Here is a 23,700-nt window from a genome sequence, read left to right as displayed (position 1 = left end):
AATATAGCAAGCTGATGTCTTTGACAACAGCTGATATTTCAGCTGATGAACACTCCATCATTTTCAAGGCAAAAATGCAATGAGACAACACTGTGAAAGACAATCTAAACCCTTGTTCAGCTGGGCTACACCACTAAGAACCATAATATGGCATATGCATAAAGACAACACACACAGTGAAAATAACTAGCATTAATGCACAATCCAAGATGACGAATGTCAGGTGTTATCAGTAGTGAATATTAATTACCAAAAGGTGAGGTAGCATTAATTCTGCTCCTCTGGCATATGTCCAAGGTGAGTGCAGGATTTAAGCAAACTCTTCCATATCGGTTCATAAGGTCACTTGCTAATTTAATCTCAACTGCTTCCTTAATAACACTATCCCAGTAGCTAGAAGTGCAGTCCAAAATGCTTGTGTTGTTAAATTCCATACGATGACTGATACCATTGCAATGTTCTGCAGTAGTGGATTTGCATAGCTGTTGTAAGCATTGTGACACTTACGATCTATACACTGTTCCTCCATGGTCCTGATGGCCTGACCAATAGATGACATCCACAACTACATAGGATAGAGTAAACACAAGTACTTCTAGATAAACTTCTATATCTGCAGGGTGTCCCAGAGGGAAATGTCAATATTCAGGCATATGATGGGAATGCTCATTTCAAGCAAAACTCTTCATATGGGCATATGCCCTGTTCCAAATGGTTTTCAAGTTAGAACAATGTTAATGCACATTTGTTTTTGGGGTAGTGGTACGCACATATGTGTCTTACCCACCCAACCTCTGCGACATTTTATTGTAGCCCAACCTGTCTCATCTTAATCGGTAATATATTCATAGGTGCAGTTGTTTCAGAAGAGCAGATGCTAGGGCAGAATTACTGGCCTTTTTTTCTTTTATAAACACCATGAGGATGTTCCAGTCATCAAGCGGGCTGCATTGCACTTCCAGTATGATGCAGCCCCTCCACATTTTACAATATATGTGATGGACCATCTCAGCTCCATTATGCTAGTTGTTGGATTGGTCATGGTATACTACAATTAACTGGCCACCAAAATCACCAGACCTTAGGCCATTAGATTTTTGTTAGTGAGATTGGATGAATCTGAGGTGTACATAGGAAAGGTGAGTACACTAGATGAACTGCTTGGTTGCATAGTGGATGCTGCTGCCCTCATTAAGGAATGTGCAGAATCATTTGCACAAGCAACACATGTTCTCCCAGGAGTGTGCAAAAGCATCGAAGTTGATGATGGAATATTTGAACAGTTATTTCAAACTGTACAATAGCTGTAACGTAACATGTATGATAATGCTTAGAGGTGAATGTGTTAAAAAGAAGTATTTTTCAATTGATACTGGTACGTCCATTTGTACAAGTTATAAAGACTTTTTCCTATACCATTTGTGTATGGAGTGCAGGAAGAATGATAGTTTAAGTGCCTCTGTGCTTGCTGTAAATTAGCCTAATCCTGTCTTCGCAATCCTCATGGGAGATAAGTACGAGGTTGTAATACATTCCTAGATTCATCACTTGAAGTTGGTTCTGTAAACTTTATACATAGGTTTTCATAGTATCCCTCAGTTAAGTTCTTTCAACATCTTTGTGACTCTCTCCCATGCATCAAACAAACCTGTGACTATTTATTTTGCCCTCCTTTGTATCTGTTCAGTATCCCCTGTTAGTCCAATTTGATATGGGTCCCACACATTAGAGCAATATTCTAGGACTGCCATTTGTAGACTGACTGCATTTCCCTGTGTTTGCCACCTGCTTTACCAGCAACTGAGACTGTTTCATCGTTCCATTTCGTATCCTTACAGATTGTTACACTCACATATTTGTATAAGTTAATTGATTCTAACTGTGATTAATTGATACTACAGCCATCATATACTATGTCTTTTCATTTTGTGAAGCACATAGTTTTACAGTTATGAACATTGAAAGCAAGTTGCCAATCTTTGCACCACTTTGAAAACTTATTGAGAGTTGACTGAATGCTTGTGCAGCTTCTTTCATGGCAGTATTTCATTATTCATAAATGAACCATCTGTGGAAACTCTGAGGTTGCTATTAATATCACTGTAGTGTGTCATATGAGAGAAGTGGGACTTGGATTCCACCTGATTGGTGTTTTGGTGTCCTTGCTTGTTAACTGGACAAATGAAACGAATGGAAGTTCACCCAGAGGACATCAGTTGAAATGAAGAATGCAGAGAAGAGGTCGCCAAAGGTGTTAAAAAGCTCAAGGATGTAAAAAATATTATAAACACTTATAGTAAATGCAGCAACAGTGAATTTCTTGGAGGCTTATAGAGGGAACTAACTCTGTATTCAAAAACCTCTTCTGTAAAATGGTTCCTGTGTGGAACTAATCCACAATATTTAACAACTTTTGCAATAGTGAGGCACTCCTAAGATCTATTCAGAAGTCTGTAGGTAAGATTAGAGGAAGGACATACAATTTTTGTGATGAGAACAAAGTATGTAAGGTATAGTCAGTTTGGTCTATAATCACTACTTTGTATATGCAGACCTCAATACTTCAGCTAACCATTCAGGCTTGTCAAGTATACTGAGCATCGCATCAGATGCAGTTGCAGAAATTGCATAATACTTCCCTGTGGAGGCTGCCAGTCATTGTCCTCTGATGTGATGTATCTGCAAAAGGTAACCCGAGAAGAGCTTTATATACTGTGGCAGAAATAATCATGCAGATATGGAAATTTTAAAGGCCAGTTACCCTTTGTTGGCAAACTGGGACTGAGAGTTGAGCATTGGGTTATTTGCTGTGTCTCCAAGCACAACATTGTGCACACAATTTCTTCTGGCTACACAGTCAACTTTGTTTTCCATTCATGCCCAGTAAGTTCTCATTGTCAAAAGTACTTTATCATATGCGTCGACAAGCTGGAGGAACTTTCATGTTGGGGTACTAGCTGAGCAGTGCATGAGATGTGGTGCAGGCCTCCCTCGGATTGGCACCTAGCAACAGATTCAATCTTTGTTGGATATTGCTTTTTTGATAGTAGACGGTGACCAATCAGGGCAATAGTGTCACGGGATAAACAGAGGTACCCATGCTGCATCATATTGCATGTCACCGGTAAACAACTGCCTCGTGGAAATGATGTAGCCTTTTTGCACCATCAACCAACATGAAGATGTCGGCAGAAGAAAGTGCTGACATCATTATGAGTTACACATTGATTAAATTCAAAGAGAAGAACATTCACAGTAGGATGAGACAATTTATATAATAGACAGCACTTTCTAGCAATATAAATGAAACTACTAACTACTTGTTACCAGAGAATGGTGGGGAAAAAATAAACTTTCTTCTGCTGACTCATTCATATGACACCACATTGACAAGTGCTATACTAAAAACATGTCAAAAAATTGTTTTCTTTAACGAGCATCAAAGAAATCACTTTTCAGCCACCTCCTCACAGTGAATTGTTAGGGGAGTATTTGGCAAGGAAACTAGACAAACCCTCGTCATGTGTGAAACTTAAGGTAAGTGTAACTGGTAGGTTAGTGTATATCAATGAAAAAAATCAATTTTGAAAAGTATAATTGGATAGATAAAAAATCTATTCACTGAGCGGCAGGAGGAGAAAACACATAAAAGTTAAGGAAATGTGCAAGCTTTTAGAGGCAGTGGTTCCTTTGCCTGGCAGAAGGGTTTGCAGGGGGAAAAGGGTGAAGGAAAACAACTGGTGAGGTTTAGGAAATGAAGAGAGTTATGGAAAAGTCACCCAGAACCCTGGGTCAGAGGAGATTCACCAGACTGAATGAGAAGTGAGTAGTTAAAAATGGTTTAAATACCTGCAAATATCTTGGCATCAGTGTCCCTGACGACTGCATACATGAGCTAAAATATGCTTGTTCAATAAATACAGGATGCCATAATGGATTTCACTACAGTGATGTAGACCACATCTGAAGTAAAGTAAGTATGTAAATTTATTCACTTCAGAACCTGTATCTTATGAGCTCATGATCAATCTTCGTTGTAATAAGCCTTGTTGTTACTACTACAGCTAACCGATGGTAGCACATACTACAATGGCGATATTAAATAGTCCAGATGCAGTAATTTGGTAGATATGCGTGTGTGAGATCCATTGATTGTTCAACACTAATACTCAACAAAGTACAAATATAAAGTGACATATCATTCTGCCTTTTGCAATATTAAATCAAACTGTTTAACACACCACACTGTTCTAATATGCTGTTTTTGACAATGTCCAACACACGAGTTGCTCTATTGTAAATCCAAGCCTGAATAATGCACCAAGAACTTACCTCAACTGTATGCACAGATCTGTCCTCTAGTGGGTCCAACACTCATGTGTCCTAACAGTACTCGAGAACGAGTATTTATACTCTTCTACAATGTACTACTGGTTACAATAATGCAGAACATAATTTATAATATGAAATAGTTTAACAATATTATCAAACACATTATAATATTCCCTACTTTGCTAGAACAAGTTTAAGACATTTTCAACACAAAAATCACATTAATATTGAAATTGCAGAAATAAGCATTCTAACAATGCCAAATGATCAGTTACCTATTTTGTTAATTAGGTTTGAGATTGAGATGTATTTCCTACCATTTACAGATGTTGAGAACAAAATATATTATTCTTTTATCCAAACATTTTCCATATATTAATTTCTTGAATTTGATTTTGATTGTTTATGGTACAAAGGGTATTGTAATTACTATTGCTTGGCATTGCTATTATTCTTCTAAAAGCCTTTTTCCTATTATCGAAAAGTAATAGAATTTAATTATAGCTGGAGATATAAGAGTATTGATCTACTAATACATAATGCAGGGGTGGTAACCATAAGCCTGGAATGTTACAACCTGAGGTGTTAAAGGTGGAAGATAGGATAGGGATAAGTGACAAAGTATTGTGCAAGAGTTAATAAAAGTGGGATGCTAAGTGTGTTAAACATAGTAGGTATTGGGGGAGGGGAGGCAAATAGAGAGGTCAAGAAAGAAAAGAGGGAGTGAAAAATGTTGAGAATGAAGAAATTAATGTAAATTAAGGCCATGTAGGTGGCAAGAACCAAGGACTTGTTGTAATAGCAGTTTCCACCAGCAGAGTTCTGAGAAACTGTTGTCAGATGGAAGAATCCAGATGGGATGTGTGGTGAAGCGGGCACCAGTGTCAGGTCTGTCATGTCGTAGAGCATGCCCTGAAACAGGATATTGCATGCCCTGAAACAGGAAATTGTGTGTTCGCCCGTATACATCCTCTGTCCATGCCCATTCATCCTAACTGATAATTTGGTGGTAGTCACACAAATGTAGAAGGCCAGACAGTGTTTACGTAACAGCTGATACACAACATGTGTTATTTCACAAACTGTGGCTATCCCTTTGATAGTATATGTTTTGCCAGTTCCAGAGCCAGTGTAGGTGGTGTTAGGAGGGTGCATTTACTCGTTCGTTTGAGGTGTTTATTATTTGAAAAATTTTAATGAGATAGACTTCTATCATCACAAGATAAATTTTATTGACAATTGCATCAAAGGAAATTTCATTTGGTTGTCTGGAATGTGTCAAAGCTGTACTCTCATACAGTTATGATTAAAATTCATTTATCAAGTAATAAACTGTCTTGATATCAAGATGATGTGACTCCATGAACATACCTCATCTCAATTTGTTTCTGAACTGAAGAGGCTGTATATTTTTTAAGGGAAAAAGTTTTATCATTTTAACAATACTCATTTTTTTGTGTGTTTCCATCAAATGTTTGACACCAGTCACTTCACTGTCAGCAAACAGTAATGTATTTCATTTGTTTGAGATTTTGTGCAAAACTGTTATTCAAATGACACTTATTAACAGTCATTGTCCTTAACAAAATTTCTTATTACCTCATAAAAAGTAACTAAACCTCTCATTGTAACCTTGTAGCACTCGTAAGTGTCATTTTCCACTATTCACAAACCGTTTCGTTCTCATATCCATGCTAACAGTACTCTTGGAAAGAGAATGGAGGTGTGCAATACAACAGTCACTCCCCGTTCAAAGGAAAGAAGATTAGGGTTTAATGGTATGCTGATGATGAGGTCTTGAGGCTGATTACATGTTCACATTAGGGAAGAGTGGGGAGGAAAATTACTGTGTTCTTTTCAAAGGAACTGTATTGACATTTGTTGTAAGTGATTTATGGAAACCATGGAAAACCTAAATCTGGCTGGTCAAATGGGGTCTTGTACCTCCGTCCTCACAAATATCAGTCCCGTTTGCCTCAGCATCACCTTGCTTGTTGAGATCCAGTTATTTACAACATTGCCCTTGGGTAGATTTTCAGCAAAGTGATAAATTTCTGCACACATTTGTTCAATCTGTGGGAAATTAATTTCTGACAGAAGTATTGTAGCATGTATAGTTGGGATGGCACAGCAATACAATTACTTTTATTTTGCAAAGTGCTATCGGTCCATGAACAACAGGTGCGCTGTACCAGAATGTGCAAAACTGCAATTTTTTCAGGGGGGTAATATCTCATGTTCTATTGATCATGGAGATAAGGAGTCAAGCTTTTTGGATAGCCCTTGGCCTACCGACCATTTGCATACCTAATGCAAGAACGGGTATACTTTAGCTATCCTGCAGTACAGAGTCAGAATTTAAATATTACACATTCCTCCAGTCCTGGCAAATTGAGCAGATGGTTGGTTCTTTTGCATACGGTGCAGTCTGGGGTGGATTTTAGGTAGCTCATAAAAGCACTCATGGGCCGTTCTGAGAAAATTCCACGAAACCTTGATTTTTGGGCACCAAAAGTACCAGTTGTGGGGACGGTCACTTGTATAATTTAAGTTCATGGCAAATTGTAGAAATTTTTATCACATGTTCTTAAGATGACATTCTCAGGGAACCTTGAAACTTTTATAGGAATCGTTATCCATTACTGAGATCCAGACGTTCAAAGTTACACTACTTTTGTAAATAGTACCTGGTCTGAGGTGTAAATATAGTTTTAATTGACATAATGGACACATGGCAAGGGTTCTGGAGTCATCCCAAGAGTTCTGAGGTCACCAAACTATGTTTTTTTATCACCATTTTTTTCACCAATAAAACTTTGACGTGCTGCCTGTGTAATGGGCACTTCAAGCCTATTAAGCTGCCTTGACCTAGAAATTACCTGATGGTGCCACCTAGTGGCATAAACACCTTACAAAAAATTATTTTCTTGAACGAAATTCTTTGTACCTGCAAAACAAACCACTGCATTTTTTGGTGTACTGTAGGTGTAGCCTAAAAAGTTGCACATTTTTATGTAAAATAGTGTAAAGTGAACTTGAGTTGGATGGGAGATGATTTTGTGTTAACTTTATATTATGCATACTTATTTGTTGTTTATATGTGTCAAAATGTGTAAATGTGCTGAATTATATAAGTAAACTGCCGCCGGCTGCGGTGGCCGTGCGGTTCTAGGCGCTTCAGTCCGGAAGGAACCCCGCGACTGCTACGGTCCCAGGTTCGAATCCTGCCTCGGGCGTGGATGTGTGTGATGTCCTTAGGTTAGTTAGGTTTAAGTAGTTCTAAGTTCTAGCAGACTGATGGCCTCAGTTGTTAAGTCCCATAGTGCTAAGAGCCATTTGAACCATTTTGAAGTAAACTGCCAACAATTTACTGATCTATAGATATCATTTTATATGAGTAGCACACCCAGCTGTAGCAGGAAAAAGAAGGGAACCAGAGGAAAAATGCTCGTGTCAGAGCACAAAAAAGGTGAATATGTCCCTCTTCGAAAGATTCCGACAAAAAGGTGGGGAACTAGCTGCCTAAATTCTCATTCTGCCTTCCTCACCAAAAATTTTTGCATGTGAACATATTCATACTTTTTTGTGCTGAAAGGGAGCAGCAGAGACACAGCAATAGTGGAAGAGAAAGAAGACAGTGCCAGTGGGAAGGAAAGGGAGAGGAGAGTGATGATGGGAAGGAGAAAGTGGCAGTCAAAGAGAAAGAGAGGTGGACGGAAATACAAGCAGTGGGAGCAAAAGAGAGAGAGAGAGGAGTTACTGGAAATGGAAAATACAGATGAGTGGAGACTGTCCATAGACTTGGAGGGTGTAGACTCTCCCAGACCTCGGTGAGGTCACATTTTGGGATGAAATTTTAAGCACATGGGTATAGGGAAAAAATAAGTTTAACCAACCAAAATTTTTGAGCTGCCCAGATACCTGTGGTGGAGGCAGTGGCAGTGGAAAAGAAAGACAAAAGAAGTGAGATGGGAGACAATGGCATTGGGATATTTTGTAAATCAATGGGAGAAGAAGGAGGCAGCGGGAGAGAAATGTATATAGACAGTGACAGTGAGAGGGAAATTATGAGTATGAAGTCTTAAGTACAGACAGAGACTGGGTAAGAGGATTTAGAATGTTCTGTGATAAAAGAATTTGAATACATTCATTTGCCAAAATTCTTGGTGAAGAAGGGGGAATGAGGATTGAGGTGCAGCTTCCCAACTTTTCTGTCAGCATCTTTTGAAGAGGAACATATTTGCCTTTTTGTGCTCCAACAGGAGCATTTTTCCAGTGGTGTGATGTGTGTTCCAATATCACGCAGCCCTACTCAGCCCCCCTACATCACCACTCTTTCCTGTTCCATTCATGTACACTCAAAACATTGATGCATTGTGATTGAACTATCCAAATGCATTGGAAATTGGTAGATGTGATGTGCATGTACAGACAAACAAATGATTATAATTTCAGAAAAAATTGGATGAGTTATTCAAGAGAAAGAGCTTCACAAGATGAAGAAGTCAGTCACACGTTGGCCTTTACGCAAGCACTGATTATAGAGTTGCTGGATGTTCTTTTGAGAAATACTGCGCCAAATTCTGTCCAATTGATATGTTAGATCATTGAAACCCCGAGCTGGTTTGAGGACCCTAGCCATAGTGCTCCAAAGATTCCCAAGTGGGGAGAGATCCAACGACCATGTTGGCCAAGGTAGGGTTCGACAATCGCAAAGACAAGTAGTAGAAAATCTTGCCATGTGAGAAGGGCAACAAAACAGGATTTATAATAGCATCAATTTACTGCTGTGCTGTAAAAGTACTGCAAATGACAGTCAAAGGGGTCCTGCTATGAAAAGAAATAGCGCCCCAGATGATCACTTGTGTTGGCGGGTGATAGTCAAGGTGGTACCCCCGTTGTCTGGGACGTCACCAGACACATCTTCACACTGTTCGTTGGGGCTCAGTTCAAAGTGGAACTCATCACTAAAGACATTTAACTCCAGTCAATGAAATTCAGGCCGAAGATGTGTCTAGGGACTACCTGGACAGTGATGGGATACCAAGCTGACTGTCACCTGCTATATGGCCCGACAGCCAGGAGTGATGGTCTTGGGTGCCATTTCTTTTAACAGTGGTTCCCCTTTGACTGACATCCATGGCACCCTTACAGCACAACAATATGTCAACAATATTCTATGCCCCATTCTGTTGCCCTTCATGACAAGCTATCCTATGCTTAAATTTCAGCAAGATTATGACTGTCTGCACACAGCATGAATGCTTGTCAAACCTTACTGTGGCCAGCAAGGTCATTGGATATCTGACCAATTGCGAATTTGTGGAGCATTATGGGCAGGGTCCCCCAACCATCTTGGGATTTCAAAGTTCTAACATGCCAGTTGGACAGAATTTGGGACGATATCCCTCAGTAGGAAACTCTGTCAATCAATTCCGAACTGAATAACTGCTTGCATAAGGGCCAGATGTGAACCAGTGCAGTATTGACTTGCTCGATTTGTGAAGCTGTTTCTCTGTAATAAATCATCCCATTTTTCTGAAATTGTAATTATTTGTTTGCCTGTGCATATACATCACACTTAACAACTTGCATAAGGGGTTTGGAACACCACATCAGCCGCTGTTTAAGAAGTGAGCTGAGATGTTCATTTAACATAAGTAGTAGAGGAAATAAAAGTGTTTCTTAACAGAAGCTGTGGTGTGTTGTTCTACATACTCCATAAAGTATTAACAGCTATAGCATTACAATGCGGGACATGCATAAAATTATAGAACGATTGTAAACGTGCATCAAAATTTATCTAACCTGACGGAATAAAACATGTACTAGGCTGGGAGTTGAATGTAGGCCCTTAAACTGTTAGCAACAGAATATTTGCTCATGTGTCATGGCCTGACTCATAGATTCAGTCTGTGTCAGAACAGTGGCTCTCCTGCATACTTTGCATCCCTAGCACATTTGGGAAAGTAGGTATGACAGAACGACCTGGATGCAGCCTGTAGGTTGTTTCAAGAATGAATGTGCCACTCTGCACCGGAGAATGGCACTATAATTCAATAATGTAACAGAACTGTTGTAATAGTATGTGACAAGTCAAAACTGTTCACTGGACTGGTACTCCAACCCAGTTCCCTGTTTTTGCAGTTAGCTCATTACCAATTACACCACCTGAATGTTTCTTATGAACCAAATCAAAGCTTCAGTACATCATGGGCTCCTTTCCTTTCCTTCAAAATTGTGCAGAGGCTCTCAAATGGTGCTTTGAGCCTAGTATCCCTGAGGGGTGCAATATATAGAGAAGTTATACATATCACAGCTTCTCAGTAGTTACTGAGAATGAAATCTCTTACTCCATTACAGTACGTCATCGTTGAAGAAACAGTAGCATATAACACACTTTCCGGATTTTGGCCAGTTGGCAAACTTGACTTACAGCATGTACTGTTACAGCAGGGTTGGTGAATTTTCAGATCTTTACAATGAAAGTAAAAGTGAAAAAATATCACGTAAGTTAAAAAATGTAAAAAGAAAGATTTAATTTACTCATGCTTAACTGTAGCATTGAAAGTAGCATAAAGCTGTTCAAGGACACTGATGTTCTCTATGGAAAGACTGCAACACTGGAAGTCGATAACAAAGTGCCCAGGAGAACTGCAGAGGTTCAACAACTGCAGTGGCAGCAGATGTTAATAATACTCAAAAAGAAAAATCCGTGTTCATGTGTTATTTCAAATGCACAACAATTTATTTTTTATGAAATGCTGTCCATTGCCATTAACTGAAGCCTGGACTTGAGAACTACTTTCTAGCACAAGAGATACATAATAAACAACAACAGTGTGCTGTGGCTGTGCACAGTTTTGCATTTAGACAGCAAATTGACATACAGTCAGTTCTGTGGTATTGTTTCTTCAGTCATGATATGCTGTATTCATTGTATATGCTGAACTCAAGGCTGCAACTTCTCATTGGCTCCTGCTGAACAGATAAAGTTCAAAATGAAGAAGTACTAGAAACAATTGAAATGAAAGAAGTCTCTGGAAGACTCTTGACTTAAAAAGGGTTCAGGTTAGTGGGACATATGGTAAGACATCCAGGAATTGTTAACTTGGTACTGTCTGGAAAGCAGCAAAGGAGAGAAATTACAGGAGTGGACAAACACATGATTATGTAAAACAGTTTATTGAGGACAAGAGGTGGAGCTGAAAACAATAGCACACTATCAACCAAGACAGATGTGATGTGAAATGAATTGGAAGACTGGTGACAGCAAAAAAGTGGGTATTGATTCAGTTGGCAATTGGATAAAAAAAACTGTTGCTGGTAAGTGTTGCACAGAACATGCTGCCTTCCCATTTTCCTAACCATATATATACTTGGGCAACGATTCATAAATGAAGAAGAGTTTGTGTTTGTGTGTGTGTGTGTGTGTGTGTGTGTGTGTGAGAGAGAGAGAGAGAGAGAGAGAGAGAGAGAGAGAGAGAGAGAGAGAGAGTGTGTAAGTGAAATCTAATGCAGTTTACTGAGCTGTGTCATATGCTTATGTTGTTCCTGTCAATCATCTTCAGCAAGAAATAACTAAGAAAATATGCTCATATTGCCATGATTAATTTAATTCAGGATTCATGTGGTTGTATTGTTGTCCGTCTTTGTACTGGTTGTCAAATGCAGAATGGACAAGTCGTGCTGTGAGGCTGCTCAATACAAGAGGCATTCCATCTACAAGGCAACATACTTTTTGTGTATCAACATGTCAAGGATGTAATTTCTATTCAGAGGCCTCCACAGTTAAGGTCAGCTGCTGTGGGCTTCATGATGTTGATGACAGGGAGAGTGAGAGACAGATAGTGATTGTAACTGTTTGATTTAGTTATTTGTGTGTTCTGTGGATCATAATTGTGATCCTCACTATGGAAAATTTGGATTAGTCAAAATGTTCAATATCACTTTGCCATCTCACAACCAAGCTTTCACCTTTCAAACTAACGTAGACCTCGGGCTACACTACAGATCAGTCTGTTGCAACCTACACTCTAAAAAATAAAACAGATACAAAAGAAATATTGTCAGTGTCGTCGTCTCTCTCTCTCTCTCTCTCTCTCTCTCTCTCTCTCTCTCTCATTGTACACATGTGATGTCACACGCCACGTTGTGAAACTGACATCCAGATTCATTTGACATAAACACATTTTTCTCATTCATTGATTGATGATGCTCCACAGAACCCAACAAAAAGAAAAATATTCAGTGATTTAGAACAAGGGAAGGGACACATTAGCAAAAGATTGGTAAATCATAGGAACTTAACCTGTGTAGTGTATTAACAATAAACTATTACTGCTTAATGCTATTCAAGCATCTGCCACTTAAGTTTAGTCAAGTAAATTATAAAGAAAGCTATTACATCTACATCACATCTACATAGATACTCAGCGATCCATCATACAGTGCGTGGCGGAGGGTACCTCGTACCACTGCTAGTCAGTTTCTTTCCTATTCCACTTGCAAATAGAGTGAGGGAAAACGCCTGCACATAAGCCCTAATTTCACGTATCCTTAATTTCTCATAACTTATCTTCATAGTCCTTGCAGGCATTGTATTTTGGAGGCAGTAGAATCATTCTGTAGTCAGCTTTTCTCACTAGTGTCCCTCAAAAATAATGTTGCCTTTCCTCCAGCGATTCCCATTTGAGGTCCTGAGGCACGTCCATAACACTTACATGCTGTTTCAACTAACCAGTAACAAATCCAACAGACCGCCTCTGAATTGCTTTGATGTCTTGTCTCCCATATACTCAAACAGTACTCCAGAACAGTTCGCACCAGTGTCCTATATGCAGTCTCCTTTACAGACGAACTGCACTTTCCTAAAATTCTCCCAATAACCCAGAGCCGACCATTCGCCTTCCCTATCACAGTTCTCCCATGCTGTTCCATTTCGTATTGCTTTGCTATGTTACACCCAATACTTAAATGAGGTGACTGTGTCAAGCACGACACTGATAATGCTTTCTAATATAACTTTATCCGAACATTATGAGGTGTTTTCCTACTTATCCACGTTAACTTACATTTTCCTACATTTAGAGCTAGCTGCCATTCATCACACCAACTAGAAATTTTGTCAAAGTCATCTTGTATCATCCTACAGTCACTCAAATTCGACACTTTACGGTTCCCCACAGCTTCATCAGCAAACAACCACAGATTGCTTCCCGCTGTGACCATCAAATCATTTACGCATATAGAGACTAATAGTGGTCCTATCATACACTATGTGATCAAAAGTATCCGGACACCCCCGAAAACATACGTTTTTAGGTGCATTAGACATTGTGAGAGAGCAGAATGGGGCGCTTCACGGATCTCACGGACTTTGAACGTGGTCAGGCGATTGGGTGTCACTTGTGTCATATGTCTGTACGCAAGATTTCCACACTCCTAAACATCACTATGTCTGCTGTGTAAGTGAAGTAGAAACTTGAAGGGACACGTACAGCAAAAAAAAGGATATGCCGACCTCGTCTGTTCACTGACAGAGACCACCAACAGTTGAACACGGTCATAATGTGTAATAGGCAGACATCTATTCAGACCATTACACAAGAATTCCAAACTGCATCAGGATCCGCTGGAAGTACTATGACAGTTAGACGGAGGCGAGAAAACTTGGAATTCATCATCGAGCGGTTGCTCGTAAGCCACACATCACACTGGCAAATGCCAAACGACGCCTCGTTTTGTGTAAGGAGCATAAACATTGGACAATTGAACAGTGGAAAAACGTTGTATGAAGTGACGAATCACGGTACACAATGTGGCAATCCGATGGTGGGGTGTGAGTATGGCGAGTGCCTGGTGAATGTTATCTGCCAGCGTGTGTAGTGCCAACAGTAAAGTTCAGAGGTGGTGGTGTTATGGTGTGACCATATTTTTCATGGAGGGGGCTTGCACCCCTTGTTTTGCGTGGCATTATTACAGCACAGGCCTACATTGATGTTTTAAGCATCTTCTTGCTTTCCACTGTTGAAGAGCAATTCTGGAATGGCGATTGCATCTTTCAACATGATCAAGCACCTGTTCATAATGCATGGCCTGTAGCAGAGTGGTTGCACGACAGTAACATCCCTATAATGGGGTAGCCTGCGCAGAGTCCTGACCTGAATCCTATAGAACACCTTAGGGATTTTTTGGAATGCTGACTTCGTGCCAGGCTTCAGCGATCAACATTGATACCTCTCCTCAGTGCAGCACTCCATGAAGAATGGGCTGCCATTTCCCAAGAAACCTTCCAGCACCTGATTGTATGCTTTCGAAAGTGGAAGCTGGCATCAAGGGTGGGCCAACACCATATTGAATTCCAGCATTACTGATGGAGGGCGCCAAGAACTTGTAAGTCATTTTCAGCCAGATGTCTGGATACTTTTGATCACATAGTTTACTTCCTTGGGGTTTTCCTGATGATACCCTTGTCTCTGATGAACATTCGCTGTCGAGGACGACAAACTGGGTTCTGTAACTTAACAAGTCTTCGACCCACTTAGTTATCTCTAAACCTATTACATATGTTCGTACCTTCTATAACAGCCTGCAGTGGGGGACTGTATCAAATGGTTTCCAGAAATCTAGAAATATGAAATTTGCCTGTTGCCCTTCATCCATAGTTCACAGTATATCATGTGAGAAAAGGGCGAGCTGAGTTTCACTTAAGCGATGCATTCTAAAACCATGCTGATTCATGGACATAGATTCTCAGTCTCAAGAAATGTATTATATTTGAACTGAGAATGTGTTCAAGGATTCTGCACCACACCAAAGTTACGGATATCGCTCTGTAATTTTGTGGGTCTGTTCTTTTGCCCTTCTTATATACAGGAGTCGCATGCACTTTTTTCCAGTATCACCGTGAAAATAATTGCTGTTGCCTTACTTATACTAATGGCTACTGTAGTAGGTAATGTGCTTGATCGCATCAGTATCTCCCAAAGAAAATATTGAGTTCTGTTTGCAGTACTTTACTTCTTGTCATGCAGCTTTACATCAAACACTGCCACTTGCCATGTAACTAAAGAACTTTCATTGAACTAAAGAACTTTCCTTGAATTTAGGTATTCAGAGAATTTGTAGAAAGAGTGGTTAGTGAGGTGTAATTTTACTTTTCTTTTGAACTGGTTCTGATACTCAGTATCTTGCTTTCTGCTGGATGGGAGCTTATTGAATAGCTTTCAACCAGAGTACTTAACTCCTCTCAGGACTCTAGACAAAAAGTCAAAATCTATATGAAAATTGTTACCTCTCAGGTTTTTTCAATGATTTTTTATTAGTGTACTTCAAGGTGTACAGCAGAGATACTGTGGTAAATCTATAAATGGAATGTTGAAACAAAGGCATTAGAATCTCCAGTGTTCAATCCAGTGTGTTTTTGTCTATATATGGATGGCACATTTGCTGTGTGGCAACATGGAATGAAAAACTTGAAGTGTTCCTCTCTCTCTCTCTCTCTCTCTCTCTCTCTCTCTCTCTCTCTCATTTTCTCTGGCATTTGTCCTTTGTCACCACACCTCAAGCCACCAACCAGCAGTGCCACAAAGAAATTCTGTGCTAAAGACTCTGGTCCATAGAGCTTTAACGCTTTCAGACAAAGAGAGCATTCCCAAAGAATTAAACCACCTACAAATAGTGTTTGAAGGAATAGATACTCAGACTGCCAATTTGAGCAATAAAAATCCAGAACACGTAAGAAAAAGGTTCAGACTGGGACTGAGAAAGAGAAACCAAGAATTGTTTATCTACCTTTTGCCAGCCCTGTATATGGAAAGGTCGGTAGACTCATACAGAAACATGGTGTAGTATCCACCCCTATATTTTATTCAGGATCATATTTGTGACAGCGTAGTGTGTGGAATGCAAATGAACATTCTCGTGTATTGATAAAAAGGACTTCATCGATAATAAAGTAATAAATAATTTTTGTCAATGACGTATGTAATAACTTCAAGTTGAACAAATATATTTCAAGGAAGACGCAATACATGAAAGTGACAGATCAAGTAAACATAGTAAGACGTGTGTACACTTTAACAGTCAAATCATAACTGAGTCCAAGTCTAGCGGCCGCTGGCTGGCTGGTCGCTTAGGTGGCTGCTGCATGGCTGCCAGACAGCGCCGCATGTATAGGATGCATGTAACTGTGCGGCGGCACTTTGAAAGATCGCCGAGTCACAATACTTTTCCTCCCTTTGAATTTTTTGCACAGGTCTTGATGGAGGTGGCCTGTAGATTGCTAACATCCATAGGTGTTGTTTGACTGGCTGTAAAGTCTCGAGGAGGAGGCTTCCCATACGAACGGAAGTGTCCCCGATGATAACGGGTCGAGATGACAGGAGACGTGGGGGTCGAATCTGCTGGGGTCTCGTGCACCAATCTGCCCGTTGCGGGAAGTCCAGTTGTTATAACAGGAGATATGGGCAATGTGTCCACGTCCGTAGGAGAAGGAGGCGAGTAGAGTTGCTCCGACAGATGATGGTCATCTGGTTCCTGCATGGGCACGTCTCCTGGTGGCGTCAGTTCTTGTGCTGGCACCGATATGATGATGAGAGGACTGCGTTGTGAGTAATGAGAGATTCCAGTATCCCGAGCGTCAGGTAGAGCCAAAGGTGGTGTAGTGGCATCTGGAACAGACGTTGCCGGCACACGAGGCCAAAGGTGGTCCGAATGACGCACTGCAACACCCGTGTCCATCTGGATTTCATACAGGCGTCGGCCACGGTGTCGTAAGATGCGGCCAGGACTCCATTTTGGCCGCCTGCCATATCCCTGTACCCATACAAGGTCGTCGGCGGTGAACCGGCCAAGCGAAGGCACCCGCGGCCGTGAGGTGGAAGGCCGCAGAAGATGAAGTAGCGTGCGGGATGTTGGCTATGTAAGAGCTCAGCCAGGCTGTGGTCGCCCATGGGGGTGAAACGGTAAGAAGCCAGAAATTGGAGAAGCGCATCATCAGCAGCAGAAGTCAGGAGTTTCCTCATCTGAGCCTTAAATGTGCGGACCAGTCGTTCAGCCTCACCGTTTGACTGTGGATGGAACGGAGGGTCCATGACATGCATGATGCCGTGACGGGCACAAAAATCCGCAAAATCGGAAGAGGCAAATTGCGGACCGTTATCAGTAACATGAGTAGAGGGAAGGCCTTCCAAAAAGAAAATGTGAGCTACAGCATTGGTGGTTGCCGCGGTGGTAGGCGACGTGCAACAGACAATGAAAGGAAAGTTAGAGTAGGCATCAATAATGAGAAGCCAATAAGTACCCAAAAAAGGTCCCGCAAAGTCAGCATGAATTCGCTCCCAGGGCTTCTCAGGTGAAAGCCACGGTGACAAAGACGACTTCGGGGCAGCGGCCTGTGACGCACAAGGGCCGCAGGCAGCAACCATGTGTGCGATTTCAGAGCCGATGCCGGGCCAGTACACATGACAGTGCACCAGAGATTTTGTGTGAGAGACACCCCAGTGCCCTTGGTGAAGGACGCGCAAGACCTAAGCACGCAAAGACGCAGGTACCACAACACGTGGCGAAGCATTGTTGGTGGAATGGAGGATAACACCATCCCTAGCCGTGAGGTGGTAACGCAAAGCGTAATAGTTCTGCAACGGATCAGAAGTCTTAGCAGATGGACGATCTGGCCAACCCTTCTGAATACTGCGTAAAATCCGGGAGAGGGTAGGGTCAGAACCCGTAGCAGCCGCCAGCTGGTCTCCGGTGATGGGGAACCCGTCCACAACCCACTGCTCGGCAACATCCAGGTGGAAACACAAAAGTTCGTACCCATCGAATGCCAGATCAGGACCCATGGGAAGGCGAGACAGTGCATCAGCATTCGCATGTTGAGCCGTCGGCCGGAAATGAATCTCGTAATTGAAACGAGACAAGTAAAGAGCCCAATGCTGGAGGCAGTGTGCAGCCTTGTCGGGAAGTGGTGTTGATGGATGAAACAAGGAAACAAGTGGTTTGTGATCCGTAACAAGATGAAATTTGGATCCATAGAGAAAAACACCAAACTTATGAAGAGCATAAATAATGGCCAAAGCTTCTTTTTCAATTTGAGAATACTTTTGTTGGACATCCGTGAGCGTTTTGGAGGCATAAGCAATGGGTTGTTCAGAACTGTCAGAAAAACAGTGTGCAAGGACTGCACCGGCCCCTTATTGAGAGGCGTCCGTGGCAAGAACAAGATGTTGGCCAGGTCGATAAGTAGCCAGGCACGGGTCCTGTTTCAGCATAGTCTTCAATTTCTGGAAAGCCGCATCGCATGATGCGGACCAGTGAAAAGGCACGTGTTTATGTAACAGGCAATGCAACGGCTGAACCACTGAAGCAGCAGACGGTAAAAACTTGTGATAGTATGCTATTTTCCCCAAGAAGGCCTGCAGTTCCTTAACACCGTAGGGCGAGGAAGGGCATCGATCGCAGCGACAGTTTGCTGAAGCGGACGAATACGATCCCGAGAGAGTTGAAACCACAAGTATGTGATAGATGCATGAAAAAATTTTGATTTCTGAAGATTACACTTAAGACCAGCAGCCTGTAAGACATGAAAAAGTGTGCAGAGACTTTGAAGATGTTCGTCAGTGGTGGATCCAGTGACGATAATGTCGTCCTGGTAATTTATACACCCAGGGACAGTGAGCAATAATTGTTCCAAGAATCGCTGAAAGAGAGCAGGGGCGCTGGCAACCCTGAATGGCAATCGGTGGTATTCATAGAGGCTGAAAGGCGTGTTAAGGACCAGAAACTGCCTGGAAGCAGCGTCGAGAGGAAGTTGATGATAAGCTTCTGACAGGTCAAGTTTAGAAAAATACTGGCCTCCAGCAAGTTTAGTGAACAGTTCTTCAGGTCGAGGCATAGGGTAAGTGTGGATAAGGCATTGAGCATTTACAGTGGCTTTGAAATCGCCACAGAGACGAATATCACCATTTGGCTTAGCAACGACAACGACAAGGGAGGATCACTCACTGGAAGTGACAAGGAGCAAGACCCCTGAAGCAGTGAGACGATCCAGCTCCCGTTTGACCTGATCACGAAGGGCCACAGGAGTGAGCCGAGCCCGAAAAAACTTAGGCCAAGCAGTGGGTTTGAGCGTGATATGAGCTTCAAAGTCATTTGCGCAGCCTAACCCAGGAGAAAAAAGGGACGAAAATGTCATCGACAAGGAATCCAGTTGAGCATAAGGAATAGCATCAGAGGCGATATTGACAGAGTCATCTATGGAGGACCCAAAAACACGAAAGGCATCGAAACCAAAAAGATTCTCCACATTACTATGGTTGACCACAAATATGGGAACAGTGCAAACAACAGATTTGTTAGATACCTCAGCATCAAATTGTCCCAAGAGAGAAATCTTCTGTTTATTGTAAGTCCATAACTGGGTAGTGACAGGTGACAGGATTGGAGAAGCCAACTGAAGGTACGTCGGAGAATTGATGATAGTGGCAGCAGAACCAGTATCCACCTGCATGCGAACATCTCGACCAAGTATTTGGACAGTGCGGAATAACTTCCCTGAAAGGGAAGAAGTACAATTGACAGACAACACAGAATCAGGATCAGCGTCATGTTCATGAACATCATGTATGCGGTCGGATTTGCAAACGGATAACACATGACCCTTTTTTTTGCGTTTGTGACACACGGCCCAATGTTGTGGACAATCTTCTTGTGAATGCTTCGTAAAACACCGCGGACATGAAGGAAGTTGCCGTGGGTTTTGCTGCAGTTTCTTAGAGGTTTGTTTACGGTTAGGCTGAGGCTGTGCTTGGGACCATACCGCGGCCACGTCGGCCGGCCGGGACACGCCACACGCTTCATCAACATCGCACAGAGATTGTATTTCCCCGACATCGCCCCATGCCTCTATTTGCGCTCCAGCGGCGCGAGAAATTTCAAAAGACTGAGCGATGGGTAGGACTTCATCTAGAGTCTTATTTGCCAACTGAAGGGCACATTGCCTAACTTCTTTGTCGGGCGCCGATCGGATAATAGCATCCCGTACCATGGAATCGACGTAGGATTCTTTGTGAACTTCAGTAACAAATTGACACTTTCTACTGAGGCCGTGAAGTTCAGCATCCCAAGCGCGATAGGATTGATTCGGTTGTTTTTGACAATGATAAAAGGCAACACGAGAGGCTACCACATGCATTTGTTTTTGAAAGTAGATGGACAGAAGTGAGCACATTTCAGCAAAGGACAAAGATACAGGATCTTTCAAAGGAGCCAATTGTGACAACAACCGATACATTTGAGGTGAAATCCATGAAAGGAACAGAGACTTACATGTTTGTTCGTCCGCGACATGAAATGCCAAGAAGTGCTGTCGAAGACATTTTTCCTAATCAGACCAGTCTTCCGCCGTCTCGTCGTAAGGAGGAAAAGTAGGTAGAGACAACGACGAGAGAGGCCCCGCATTTGATGCCGTGACAAAATCACAAATCGCATTTGTGAGAAGCGTTTGCTGTTCTATGATACCTTGCAATAGTTGCTCGAAAGTAGCCATGGAAAGATGTGGGTCAGCGATGGAAAAGAAAAATCACTACCTCGTCGCCAATTGTAATAACTTCAAGTTGAACAAATATATTTCAAGGAAGACGCAATACATGAAAGTCACAGATCAAGTAAACAGAGTAAGATGTGTGTACACTTTAACAGTCAAATCATAACTGAGTCCAAGTGTAGCGGCCGCTGGCTGACTGGTCGCTTAGGTGGCGCTGCTGCTGCATGGCTGGCAGACAGCGCCACATGTAGAGGACACGCGTAACTGCGCGGCGGCACTTTGAAAGATCGGCCAGTCACAACAACATAATTTAATATTCTGTAAGAAATGATATCTCAACAATACTCCTGGAAAAAGATAATGAAAATCTCAATCTTTTTGTTATCTATGGTTCTTCTAGAATAATCCTTTTTTCTTTTTTTTAACTGACTTACGGATTGGACCTGATTGATGTATCGTAACACAGAGGTCTGTAACAAACTGTATTATGTTGTTAAGTAATATTTGAAAAATAGAATTTCTGTGCCATTGAAATTAATCCACTTTGTTTGGACTTTTATTTCACTATGATTCTCATCCTACATAAATGTTAAGTTTTCTGATCAGCTACAATGGAGCGCAGCCATTACCGCTACAGCACGGTTTATTGGTAAATGCTAAATAATAAGTGATTAACAAAGAGAAATACTTTTAAATGTTAATGCATATAGTAAAGGTACAAAAAAGATTTAATGTACAATGTTTGTTAGTAATAAAACAGCACCTGAAGGAGAATCGATAAGTGACTGTCTTACGTTAGCCGCCATATTAGTGGAATGTTGCAGCGGCAGTTTTAAATTGAATTTTTGTACAGACTTAAATCTTGATGGTTATTATTGTGATAATAATTGTGTATTGGAGGCCCAGAATCCACTCAGACATAATAAATTCTGCTTAGATTGTGAATAATCTTTAAATATAGTGAACTTATGTCTATGCAAACAGTATCTTACGTGATAAAAATTGTTCTCTGCTGATGTATGAAGCTTAGTTATTTTGTAACAACTTTTATATACAACAATACAACATACAATATATAACAATACATTAGTGTTGTGTGTTTGGTATTGTGTGACAAAACTGTTCATTTTGCTTAAAGAAAAGTGTTGCCACCTCAAATAACAGTAGCGGTAAATTCGATAGACGATCTGCAACTAGTAATAAGATTATTATGCAGCAGCACTGAAGATTTGCTAAAAATCATTACTCTTGTATAGTTGTGATTATTTATCCTGCATTTAGCGTGTTTTCTGCTTGTATATGATCATTTTTGTCCATGAACTTAGTGCCATTTACACAGCTTGACAGACAACATTGCTACATGTTCCCAGGTGAAGATTTCTTTAACAAAATAATGATCATTAGTTGGGAAAATTAGTGATTAAATAAAACCTCATGTTATGTTAAGTTAATGGTTTTGTTCTTGTCTTGCTGAAATTGTGCGACACCGCTCTACCCCACACTACAATGGCATAAGCCATTACTTTCTACTTCCGTGCTAGCTGGTCATGTTTGTTTGTTTAAAATTGCTTAATATGAGTCTCTGTGAGTTTAATGCTTAAAATGTTAGCAAGTTTGGCATGTCCAGCTATCATTTGAGCTGTATATGTTGAGGATGCAGTAACCACTCACAGAAGGCAGTGCTAGCAGTGCAGGGTATATAAAACACGTCAGAGAGGAGGACTCGGAAAACACTGCAGTCCTTGGGGTAATTCAAAAATGGAGCAGCTTATCTGACATCTAAAAGGGCATGATTATTGTCTTTTGGGCCAAGTGTGGAAGCTTTTCCAAAACAGCTACATTTGTAAACTTTCTGTGTGTCACTCTGTTTAAAGTATTCCCTTGCATGGCTAAATGCCACTAGCCCAAACTGGCACCAAGGCAACGGTGGTACATCGCAAGTCATAGATGACAAGGCGAACAACAGCTGTGTGTGTGTGTGTGTGTGTGTGTGTGGTGTGTGTGTGTGATTAAACGTGCAGCTGTTAAGCAATTGACCTCCCAGGTGAAGCAAGGGGCTACCAACAGTGTGTCCTCAATGACTGTTCAGCGAACATTGCTGCATGTGGGCCCCCACAGCAGGAGCCTAGTTCATGAACTCATGCTGACATCTACATCATACTCTGCAAGCCAGCTAATGGTGTGTGATGGAGGGTTTTTCTGGTACTGGTAACTGATCCCACCTTCCTTGTTCCACTTGTGAATGGTGCGTGGGAAGAATGATTGTCGGTAAGCCTCTTTATTATCTCTAATTTCTCCAACATGATCACCATTTCATGAGATGTATATCACATGAAGTAATGTGTTGTCCGACTCTTGCCGGAAATTTCTCTTTCGAAATTTCAGTAATAAACTTCTCCATGACTGCTTGTCATCGACAATAAAGGCTGGGATTTGCACACCAGTATGGCAATTAGATGTCCATTGAATGATGATAGATGTTCTTTGCACATGCATGATGTTGAATAGTCCATTGGACATATGGCTGTCTGGAAGCAAACACTCTGCAACAATCATTGTAAGGATCCAGGCCAGAGGAGATAGTAGTCTGGGGAATGTTTTTGTAACATTTTCTGGATGATCTCATCGTTCTAAATCACACTGGATCAACATAAGGATGTACTTATTCTTGGGACCATGTCTACCCCTATATGCAGTTTGTTCTTTCCTCGGCATGATGGCATATACCAGCAGAATAATACAGTGCATCACACAGTTCAGAGTGTCACGAATGGTTCTAAGAGCACCAGGATTAGTTTACTGTACTCCCCTGGACACCA

The 23,700-nt window shown here is 41.3% G+C and overlaps 1 protein-coding gene across 1 annotated transcript in view; it reads left to right on the top strand.

Moving 5' to 3' along the window:
* Positions 1 to 23,700, top strand: part of LOC124596115 (AP-4 complex accessory subunit Tepsin-like) — a 102,521-nt gene that overhangs the window by 17,522 nt on the left and 61,299 nt on the right. Inside the window, exon 3 of the mRNA XM_047135129.1 lies at positions 3,446 to 3,537. Within this exon, the coding sequence (XP_046991085.1) occupies positions 3,446 to 3,537 (92 nt within the window). The remainder of the gene's footprint in view (positions 1 to 3,445; positions 3,538 to 23,700) is intronic.

This window comes from Schistocerca americana, chromosome 2 (assembly GCF_021461395.2).
Source record: "Schistocerca americana isolate TAMUIC-IGC-003095 chromosome 2, iqSchAmer2.1, whole genome shotgun sequence".
Taxonomy (NCBI): domain Eukaryota; kingdom Metazoa; phylum Arthropoda; class Insecta; order Orthoptera; family Acrididae; genus Schistocerca; species Schistocerca americana.
The sequence above is the reverse complement of the archived record's forward strand: the minus strand, read 5'-3'. Positions and strand labels throughout refer to the sequence as shown.